Raw genomic sequence first — 12,251 nt, 5'->3', positions numbered from 1 at the left:
CCACTCGTATCCCTTCCCTATCCCATCTTCGCCATGAGACCTATCCGTGTTGGCGCGACGTAAAGCAAATAGCAATAATAAATAGTTCTCCTGGAGGAATCACCTTAGGGTGGGGAGAGGGACTGGTAGAGGTAAAAGGGGGTTTGGATAAAATGAAGGGGGTTGGGGGTCTCCACAAGAGTTTGTTTCGGGAGGGATGGTCTCAGTTGAGTGTATGGCGGACGGCACTTTGGAATTGGGATAGGACGTAGGAGTCAAGTTTGGGGAAGGGGTAAATGTCGAGTAGGTCAGCATTTGGGTAGTGGAACAGCAGCTAGAGCGCGTGACACTGCATGGTGTTCTATGGAAATGAGAGGTAGGTGGTGAGGCCATAGATTATAGGTGGTCGGACGAAGGACTTGGACTGTAGGAGGAGGGAAGATTTAAGACCCCACTGGGTCCCAACTGGGCAGCACACTAGTCTGGCATGGTTTGCAGTGTTGGTTTTGAAATGGAGAAAGTGGGGTTGGAAGGTTAGGTGTTGGTCAAAAAGGATAGAGGTGTTTCAGGGTGAGTTGGCGTGGATGGCGGTGTCTCGGATCCGTAGATGGAGGCGGTCAGGGTTACGGGTGGTACTGGACTGTGCGCATTTCCGGTGAAAGAGAACTGATTGGGTTTTGTCAGGGTTGAGTGTGAGGTGCCACTGGTCGCATCAGGAAAGGAGTCGAGGTATAGCTGGAGGGTTCAGTTGATGACCTGTACTGAGGGTAGGGGTTGCGAGGATAGCTGTATCATCAGCGAATTTTAGGAGTTGGATGGGAGAAAGGGGTTGTGGGATATCTGCAACAAAGTGATGTAGGGGAGAGGGGTTGCGACACACCACTGCAAGCCTGCTTCGTAGCACAATGCTGTGACAGTGCACTTGAGGAGATGTGTATTTCCACTTACTGTAAATGTCTACCAGTGCTATACAGTAAAAAATTGTTTCTAGTAACAAACCATAATTTGCATACACTTATTGAGAATATCAGATAATCAAAATTGATAGTTTTCAGGATTCTCAGTCTTCAAAACCAGTGTTTTGCCGTAGTGTGACGGCTAGTTCGTCAGTTGGTATGTCTTGCTACAAAGGTGGCTTGCAGTGTGCTAGCCAGGATTGTGGAAAGGTGTAACATTAGAATTGAAGAGCCTGAAAACTATCAATCTTGATTAATTGATATTCTCAATAAGTGTACACAAGAATATAATTCCCTTCAGGAAACTTAGTTTTTGAACCAACAGGTACCAATAGACAGGGGGATATGTAATTAAAGCAATTTATTGCTTAATTGTTTGTGGTGTTTATATGAAGCAGAAATACTTGAGTGACCCCATTTCCTCCATTGTGTTGTTGACTTATATGTGATCTTTTCCATTCAGTAATGTTTTGTCATTTGTTCACAGCTGGTGGCTTTGGCACTTCAACTGGCTTCGCATTTGGTTCACAACCCAGCACATTTGGAAGTGCCCCCACTGCTACCACGGCCTCGGGCTTTGGTGGTTTTGGCAGTAGTGGTGGAGGTGGAGGATTTGGTTTCCTCCCCTCCTCTTCAACCACTGCTACTACAAGTTCAACAGGAATGTCATCAGGGTTTGGGGGCTTCGGCTCCTTCGGTACTACGACCCAACCTTCTACTGGCACTTCACTTTTTCCTTCTAGTACAGGTAAAAATATAGCTTTTGTTATTGATAGGGTATATAGAACTTGTGTGGAAGGTCAGGAATTGATGTGGTATGTATCATATGAGTGATTAGATGGACCATTAATTTAACAGGAATAAGGTAAATGCTCTTGTTTTCATCACTGCACCCGTAGTGGTCACATGGTTGTTTCAACACGTATATGAAGAGTTGCTATCATCTTACTGAGGGGCTGCCTGGCTGAGGCAGTAAAGGCGTGCTCGGTTCGCCCAGAAGGACGTGGGTTTGAATCCCCATCAGTTGTAAAATTTAAGAAACGAGATTTCCACTTCCAGAGGTGCATATGGCCCTGAGGTTCACTCAGCCTACACCAAAAATGAGTACCAGGTTAATTCCTGGGGGCAAAGGCGGCCGGGCGTAGAGTTAACCACTCTACCCATCACGTGCCGAGGTTAACAATGGTGGAAGCCTTTACCTTCCACTTCTCCAACGGCCTTCATGGCCTGTGCTGAGGTGACTCTGCTTTTTTATCATCTTACCGGTAAGCTCTCTAATGTGTCATCTATAGTGAAAATCAGAGTTGCGCCACAGTATAAGTTGATATCCGTACATTTCACATATAGCGGGAGAACTCTTCTTTATTCAATCACACGTTGTTACTCATGCGCACGTTTGCTGTTCTTTCTCATCTGTAATAAGTATTTTTTTTTTTTTTTTACAAAGTGTCATTTAATACTAGCAAGATACCCGTCCTTCGCTACAGTTTTAAACTGAAAGTTATTATTCAGAGTTTTACATTTTGGAGAGCCCACAGTCATCTGAGTCTGTAAAATACACCCTCAGTTCGTATGTCAAACGGTTGAGGTAAATGATTATTTTCTGAACCAACACTCATTTGAACCTCATATGGAAGAATGTGAATGTTTTAAACCCTATAATATTTAACATCTAGGCTGTAAAAGTGACCAACATGTGAAATTTTGATTTTGTACGTCAAACAGTAATGGTGGAATGAATACTTTTTAAAGGTGTGAATGTTTTTAATTATTTATTAACACCCTTCATAAATAAAATTAATTCAAGCCTGAAACGGTTTTGAAAGAATGGATACCGTATTGTGTTTTTAAGAGTCAACCACAATCTAAACCCCTTAGGGGAAAAATATTTTGAAATATAAAATATTTTACACCTATGACATAAAAGAAGACCCCTTTTTCATTCCTTTTTAAAAGTCCCTTAATTGAGTTTTCTGAAAACAAAAGAAGATGTGTTTATTTTAAAAGGAGATTCCTGAAGAACAACTTGATAAAACTCAATCAAGGGACTACTGCAAAACCTCCAGAAAACAGCTCTAAAAATATGAACCCCTGACCCTACTGATGAAGGATGAAAATGGTAAGCTGGCTCATAATAATAAAGATAATGCAGAAATTGTGGCATAATATTTCAACAAGCTTCTAAATTGTGTGAGGAACCTACAGAACTCCTTCATTTGGACACCAATACCCCAATAAAAACACCACCGGAGAACATCAATCCCCCACAATAAAGGAAGTCTACCAAGCACTGAATAAATTAAAAATCTACAAAGCGCCAGGAGATGATCAGACCTTTGCGGAAATCTGGAAATATGCAGGAACATCAGCAAAAGTTGCCCTCCATCAGCAACTTGTCTCTATCTGGATTAAAGAACTACCAGAAGACTGGGCAATGGTCCTCATTCACCCACTGAAAAAAAAAGACAAAATCGACCCTAATAACTACAGGGGAATCTCACTCCTAGACATAACATACAAAATATTTTCAATAATCATCCTCAGTAGGATAAGTTTACAACTTGAGAAAGAACTAGGAGAATATCAAGGAGATTTCAGACCCTGGAGGAGCTGTCCTGATCAGATCATGAGTCTTAAGTTGATAATGGACTATAACAGGAGAAGGAATATGGTGATAACATTTGTAGATTTCAAGGAAGCTTATGCTTACATCCATAGAGAATCTCTGTTTAAAATTTTAAGACACCTTGGACTACACCCCACATTAATAAACGTGATAAAGTTGACTCACACACCAAATCAAAAGTGAAGTTTAGGGGTGAAATATCAGTCATTTGAAATTAAAACTGGACTACGGCAGGGAGATAGGCTCCCACCACTATTATTTAATTGTGCTCTAGAAATGGTAATGATCGAATGGTTTAGGAAATGTCCCTCAAAAATAAAGATTGGCCGAAAAATCAAAACAAATTGCCTGGGTGTCGCAGACAATTTAGCATTACTAGCAGTTGACATAAAAGAAGCAACAACCCAGATATCAGAACTTCAAAACATTGCAAATAAAATTGGCCTCAAAATATCATTTGAAAAAACTGAAATTATGTCCCAAAAACCAACACATCTAAAAGAAATTACCATAAAGGGAAATAAAATCAAAATAGTAACTCAATTTAAATATCTTGGAGAAGTAATAACACATAACCTAAATGAAAAAAACTCAATCCAAACAAGAACAAATAGATTAGCTAAAGCACAAAAATTAACATAATGTCTATCAATAAATTCAAAAATAAAACACTAGAACACAGTTATAAAACCGGAAGCTACATATGCAGCAGAAACACTTTCTCACCTGAATAAGCATTAAAAGTTAGAAACTTCATTTTGTTCCGTATTGAACTGGAATTGCAGTAAAATGAAAATGTTAAGGATCCATATTTTCAATACAATGAATATTGATATGATTGATATGAGTTTAGATCACATGTTGTTTAATGATTCGACGCTCATTGCAAGTCATCAGCCAAAACATCAATTGAGCAAAACACAACTTATCAAAAAGCAGTATAAAACACATGATAGCACCTACAAAAATAAATGTTAAATTATGACAAGTTAAAACATATGACAGCACATACAATTACAAATGTTAAATGCTAAATTTTAACAAGTTAAAACTATGAGAGTAAGGTGCGTCTGACTGTAAAGTAAAAACTATAAAATCTAGAGGGTAACCTAGTTGTTAAGTCTTGATACATGAGAAAATAGTTCAGCTTGAAGTGTATAGATCATAAGGTGTATCTTATAAAACACATGACAGCACTTACAATGACAAATGTTAAATGTAACAAGTTAATATGATCTGACCATATAAAACACATGACAGCACCTTTAATGACAATGTTAGATTGTAACAAGTTAAAATGATGAGAGTATGGTGCGTCTGGCCATAAGGTATAAAATCTGAGGAGGTAACCCAGTTGTTAAGTCCTGATACACAAGAGAATAGCCCAGCTTGAGGTGCATAGATAATAAGGTAACATGTGTTATCGAGGGAAGAATAAATCTTGTTTTCTTAACCCATTGCCATGCAAATATTTTCCTTGAGAAATGTACCGTGGAATGCGATTATTTTTTCTACATTTTATGTTATGGATGCTAAAATGGTTACAAAAGCATATTGCATCAAACTAACAACATTTTGGGTTAGAGTTTAACTTACTACAATTAACTGAAGTCTTTTAAGGTATGGTACACCTTGAAACATCCATTCACGTGGAGGGCAACTTTGCATTTGTTGCACTCGAAGAAAGATTCCTTCCGGATTCCACGCTCAAAACAGACTTTACATCTCCTTGATGTGGCTGATTTACTTGCTGTAGGGGCATTCGTTTCAGGAAAATGACCCCAGTGCCTTCCCTGTAGTCTTGTTGGTGTGCTACCTTGAGATGGATCTCCTATAGTGGCGTAATCAGGAAGGGTGACATCTTTCAGAATTTTATTTGCATATGTATTGGTTTCCTTGCAAATACCCTCCCGAAAAGTGTCAGTAAGGAACTGACTCACAGTGTCATATCGTGTAGCATTATCACCCAGACACCTTCTGACTACAGTATTTAGCTCCCGAACAAGTGCACACGCATTGCCTTTCGGAAAATTACTGGTCAAACTCCATTTTTAGTTGCTCGATGCGGTGAGGTTATGTACGAAGTTATCTTCATCCTCACTGTCACTTTCACGAGCGGAGTCACATTTCTCAGACGCACTATCACTGCTAAAACTACTATCAGATAATTCTGAGATATCTTCATCACCACTCTCAAACGGAAATTGCAGAATTCTTTGCTCTTCCTCCTCGCGAAGTGTACACGACATCTTGCTCCGTGGTAGCATTCATTTCATGAACAAGATGACCAATTTTAGAAGCAAAATAAACATTGACAAAATAGCCTTCGGATAATAACATTGGCATGTAAACATGCTAGAACTATCTAGGAACGTAATTCTAAAGTACAATGTTACCATTGAAAGAAATCGTAGTCGGGCGTATTTCCGAGTTCAGTACACGAACGGTTGTACCCGTCATTCCATGTTAATGAATGTGGAACTCTTGATGGCTGTACCCGTCATTGTAGCGGAATGGGTTAATCTGTGGTAATTAACAGGCTTAACTCAGGTGGTTCCGAAGCCAACAATGTGGTCATATGAAGATCTTAAATTGAACTAACGTTATGATTCCCAGTTCAGTATGGAAACCTGGAGACCTCGTGAAAAGATTGAAAGCCAAATTACGCGTGATACAAATGTACATAGACAAAAGAAAGACAAGGGAAAAGAGGCGAACTCACCTTGACCAGCGTGATGGTACAGTTATTGAAATGAGAGGAGCTGGGCTACTGAAGAGAGCAATGATAGAGGGTGGGTCGCGGAGGGGAAGGGCATGTGAAGGGGGGGGGGGAGGAGGAGCTAAAACAGGTGAGTAGGGCTAAGGTGGAGCGGAGGGATGCGGAAGTGGGGGTAAGTGACGGGAATGCTTGTTGCGCTTGGCTTGAAAGATCGCGCTGGTGTTTGGAATACTGATATTTAAAAAAAGTTAATTAGGAAATCGAAAAGGATTTTAGGCTTCTCAGAAATTTCATTTAAGTTGAAGTTAGGAGTAAAGTATTGATCAAAATGGATAAAACAAGTTTCAGTTATATTCATGAGCTGTGTTGCCAACTTACATTTTCAAGATCCGCTAAATACTACTTAAAATTCCGCTAAGAAATCCGATATCAAATAATGAGCAATAATAATAATAATAATAAAAAGCCGGCGAGCTAAAACTTGTAGGCGTTTTAGTGCCGGGTGCAAACTAGGTGAATCCCCTACCTCAAGGTCCACACACTGAACAGGCCAGTTCATTAAACAGTCTTCCTTCATAGCATAAATATAAATGCTATTCTCTCACAGTTCCATTATCTGTCGTCATTCGTCAGCTAAGAGACAAGTAATCTTTCCCCACGCATTACAAGTTTATGATACCATGATCTCATAACATCAAATCCAAATAACATGTTTTCCTCATGTGACTGCTAGCTCCTGACAAGAAATACGGAATAGCTCGGAGACAGAGTGGAGTACAGATTAAAAAAGAATGTAAAATGGATAAAACACTAAATTCTGCTATAATAAATCTAGAATTCCGCTAAATATTCCACTGTCCGCTAAATTATATATTTCTTCGCCGACAGTCTTCTAATTCCACCAAATTTAGCGGAAAATCTGCTAAGTTGGCAACATTATTCATGAGTGGTCCTTCATTAGCCATAAGCCTGTAATAGTTTAGTCCACCGAGCCTTCACAATACGCATGTCAAAGGAAGAGGTGGAAACAGCACTCAAAGAGTTGAAAAATTATAAGGCATGCGGAGAAGACCAAGTTTTAGCAGAAATGTGGAAATATGCCAGTGATACAGTTCAAACATCCTTACACATGGCCCTAACAAAAATCTGGATAACAGAAAAGTTCCCCGAACATTGGACCACAGCCACAATCCACTCACTCCACAAAAAAGGAGATAAAAGCAATCCAGATAATTACAGAGGTATCTCTCTCTTAGACTGCACATACAAGATTTTCTCCAGAATCCTGTACAGGAGGATCAAAGAGCAACTAGAGGAAGAATTAGATGAATACCAAGGAGGCTTCAGTCCTTGGAGAAGCTGTGCAGAACAAATCATCACTTTAAAATTAGCCATAGCATCTACAAGAAGCAAAACAAACCTCTTGCAATAACCTTCGTGGACTTTAAAAAAGCTTACAACTGTATCCATAGACCTTCAATGTTGAAAATTTTAAGAAATATCGGGCTCCATCCAAAATTAATCAAATTGATTGAACTCACCTTAACCAACACTAAATCAAGAGTTAGGTTCAGAGGGGAATTCTCTGAGCCATTCATCATAAAAACAGGCTTAAGACAAGGAGATTGCTTGTCACCACTGCTGTTCAGCTGTGCCTTGGAATATATAATGAGGGAATGGTACAAGAGTAACCCAAAGAATATCCGAATTGGAAGACCCAAAGAAAACGTAAGTTTAAATTGCCTAGGTTTTGTCGATGACCTTGCTCTCTTGTCCAACAATATTCAGGAAACCAGACAACAAGTTATATCACTACAGAAAATTGGTCTTGGAATATCTTTTGAAAAGACAGTAATCATGTTTACTGACCCACCACTCATAAACAAAATTGCCATAGGAAACCAAGAAATCAAAATTGTAGATAAATGTAAATATCTGGGAGAAATCATAACATATAACCTCAATGAAAAGCCAGCTTGGCATAACAGAATAAATAAACTGACCAGAGCACAATATGTCACCAAGAATACCTACAACAAAAAGGGCCTGTCAATAGCAACAAAATTAAAACATTACAAAACAGTCACTCAACCAGAAAAAACATACGCAAGCGAAACCATCTTCAAAACAACTAACACTGCACAAATAGACAAAATACTCAAGATAGAGAGAAGAATCATTAGAACGTGCTTCAACAAATCATACCAAAAAGATGGACACTGGAGAGTAGCTTCTAATGAAACAGTCTACAAGGAAATAGGACCAGTAATGATCACAATCAGGAAGAAACACATTTCATTTTTTGGACATCTAATCAGGACACCAGAGAACAGGATCATCAGGAGAATAGAAAAATTATGGAATAGTAAGTGCAACATTAAGTGGATTACAGAAATCAAGGAAGATATGGATGAACTACAAATTACAGTGGAAGACCTAAGAAACAAAATTGACAAAATCAAGAAACTCGCAGACAAACAAACCAGACTGCAAATCAGAATCAACAAACAGACAATAGGAAGGGTGATTTCCGATGAAGAAAGAAGGATAAGATCAGAGAGAATGAAGAAGTACTGGGCTGACAGGAAACTGAAAAATTCTTTGTATAAAGTTGGCTAGAGTGGTCCAATGAAGGCCATAAAATGTAAATAATAATAATAATAATAATAATAATAATAGCATTGTTCTGTATTGAATAGGTAGACCCATTATTTTGTTCCTGTTTTGTAATTAAGTACAAACATCAAATCTGCTTTTAAATTAGCATTAATTACACACGTTTTTTCCCTCTTTTTCTTGTTTGGTCCTTCAGCACTCCTGGAAATGATATTTTAATTTTTTATTCTTACAAAGACATTTTAGTAAATATAGACCTTTTTGTTGTCATTGATGCTTTCACGGCCCGTACTTATAGACATGATGCTGTATAGGCTTTTGGGCTTGTGCCTTGTCAAGAAAATAAGGTGAAATTCTTTACGTTTTGCATAGAACTGTGCTGTGTGTCCTCAGAAGAGATCTCGACTGTCCATGAGAAAGGCTTCTGCGAAACGTAAAGAATTTCACCTTATTTTCTTGACATGGCATAAGCCCAAAAGCGTATACAGCATCATGTCTATAGACCTCTTTTCTTACAGTACAACGTTAAAAAGGCAGATTTTGAAATATGAACCTTAAGAGGTGGAAAAGGCATAGCAGACTGTTAAAGATGCCATATCCATTAAATAGGCTGCAGGGAGATGTGGTGTTCTGAAGAGCACCCTCTCAGACAAAGTCAAGGGACACCAAGGGAATGGGGTCTTGGCTCACAGCAAAGGAGGAGATCATATTAGAATAGGCTCTTTCTCTTTGTAAACAGGTTTGATTCTGGCTCAGTCTGGTTGTATTTGAAGGTGCTAAAATACATCAGCCTCATGTTGGTAGATTTACTGGCACATAAGACTCCTGCAGGACAAAGTTCTGGTACCTCGGTGTCTCCGAAAACTGTTGAAAAGTAGTTAGTGGGACGTAAAAACAATAACATTATCACTTCGTAAAGCAATATTTCCCATTAGAATGGAAGACCTGCAAAATAGTGTTCAGTAGCTTACGAAAGAGCTGAACAGAACATTAGTCGTTAAAGATGGATGGCCGGGAAGTAAATGGTCCCAGTCTTTCTTGAAGAGAAATACTGGGCTAACACTAAGAACACACCACAAAACTTAATATCTAGTCATGTTGCAGTATCCCAAGAGAATATTAGAAACTGGTTAAGGAGATCCACAAATTCTGTGAGAGAAATAGCCTGGGAAATGTTGTTCTTGATCCATTATTAAATAGGGATGAAACAGACTTTTTCTTAAATCCCAAGGGAAACAAAGTCCTTAGCATAAAATAAAAGCATTTATCAGCAGGTTAACTGAGGTGAGAAGGAATGTCGAACTATTTTACTGATTAAAAAGCTACTGGAAACCTGTGTCCACCACTTGTTTGTTTCAAGTACGTACATAGTACTAAAGACATGTAGCCAGCATGCCCGCAGAATGGGGCGTTGGGAAATCACCGAACGGGTGGAGATGGGAAGTCTTCTACCAGTTTCTTTGTAATGTATTTTATTAATGGTTGGTGGAGAGACCATCCCTCTACCTGTAATTTTATTCATTGCTGGCCGTTCCTCACATATTGCATTACACACCAGTAAGTTTTGTGATGAACATGGTATTGTTCTCATGGCTTTCTTCTCTAATGCCACTCACGTCATCCAACCATTGGATGTTGGAGTTAATAAGCTGCTGAACACTGGGTGGAAAACAGTTGTCTGCAAATGACGCATTGGAAGAGGCACTTGTAAAGAAGACCCAACTATGAAGAAAAAAGACTTTGCCGGCTTGCTGAGAACTGCAATAGAGAAAACTGTTACCGTAGAAAATTTAGATAGATAGATAAAAGCCTTTATTTAGAGAACTCATTCAGGAAATGTGGAATTTTCCCTTGGAATCCATCAGCAGTAGACATACGGAAGTTTGTCCCCAAATCTGCCGGTTAAGGTATTCTTGTGCCTATGCATACGACTCCACAAAAACCTGAAATCTGTAGAGTTCTTGAGGAATTCCTTGGGAAAGACAAACTGGGCTTTCTTGAGGCATCAGGATATGTCTGGCACTAGGCCTGTTTGAATTTGGAAATACGCAGAAACTTCAAAACCAACTAGACAGCTCCATTGACCATCCTGAGGTGCCACAGTCTCGACAACTACAGTACAACATATGATTGACCTAACACTCATTCCTTCAACTTCTGGCCCAGAAAGTTTATTTATTTATTTATTTATTTATTTATTTATTTATTTATTTATTTTCAATAATCTCACTCAGCATGTGTAGTTGCCCTTGTACTTCCTCTCTGTTTACTCCGCACACCACAATATCATCTGCAGGCAGTTTCCTGTCCTCATATTTTACCTTTGTCTCCCTCATTATTTCATCCATAATCATTATGAATAACAGTGGTGACAGCACCCTTCCTTGTTGTGGTCCAGATTCATTCGAAACCCAATCTGTCCTCCCCACCTGTGTCTGGACACTGATGCAACAATTTTTCTACATTGCTTTCACGTATTTTATAATTTGTGTTCCAAAAGTTACTGGGTTGATACTGGCTGAGGTTGGCAGCATTTAAGAGTGACTGGGCGAGTTTGTCGTGCGGTTAGCGGTGTGCGGATGTGAGCTTGCACCCAGGAGATAGTGCGTTCGAATCTCATTGTCGGCAGCCCAGAAGATGGTTTTCTGGGGTTTCCCATTTTCACACCAGGCAAATGCTGGGACTGTACCTTAATTATGACCACAGCCGCTTCCTTCCAACTCCTAGGTCTTTCCTCTCCCACCGTCGCCATAAGACCTATCTGTGTCGGTGCGACGTAAAGCCACTAGCATTTAAGAGTGCTTAATTGAAACAGTTGCTTGTTTCCAATATCGTGAAGAATTAGGGCAGGATCTGTTAACAGTTTGAGAGCCTCCGTGGCTCAGGCAGCAGCACGCCGGCCTCTCCCTGCTGGGTTTCGTTGGTTCAAATTCCGGTCACTCCATTTGAGATTTGTGCTGGACAAAGTGGAGGCAGGACAGGTTTTTCTCCGGGTACTCCAGTTTTCCCTGTCATTTTTCATTCCAGCAACACTCTTCAATATAATTTCATTTCATCTGTCATTCATTAATCGTTGCCTCAGAAGAGTGTGACAGGCTTCGGCAGCCGGCACAGTTCCTATACTCGCCGCTAGATGGGGGCTTCATTAATTCTATTCCTGATCTGGTTGAATGACTGGAAACAGACTGTGGATTTTCATTTTCTGTTAACAGTTAGAGTTACTTGATCTAAATCTGCCCTATCACTTTTTATGTATGTAAAAAAGTGTACTGTAAAATGAAACTAAAACTTCAGCTAGGCAATTGCTTACTTTCTTGTCTATTCATTGTTGAATGAAAACTTGTCAATTTCATTT

General features: G+C 39.3%; 1 protein-coding gene across 1 annotated transcript in view; it reads left to right on the top strand.

Annotated features, from left to right (window-relative positions):
• Nup54 (nuclear pore complex protein Nup54) overlaps positions 1 to 12,251 on the top strand; it is a 140,183-nt gene that overhangs the window by 22,413 nt on the left and 105,519 nt on the right. Inside the window, exon 2 of the mRNA XM_067144108.2 lies at positions 1,423 to 1,683. Coding sequence (XP_067000209.2) covers positions 1,423 to 1,683 — 261 coding nt within the window. The remainder of the gene's footprint in view (positions 1 to 1,422; positions 1,684 to 12,251) is intronic.

The sequence above is a fragment of the Anabrus simplex genome, chromosome 3, assembly GCF_040414725.1.
Source record: "Anabrus simplex isolate iqAnaSimp1 chromosome 3, ASM4041472v1, whole genome shotgun sequence".
In the NCBI taxonomy this organism is placed as follows: Eukaryota; Metazoa; Arthropoda; class Insecta; order Orthoptera; family Tettigoniidae; genus Anabrus; species Anabrus simplex.
This window is presented reverse-complemented; position numbering and strand designations above follow the sequence as displayed.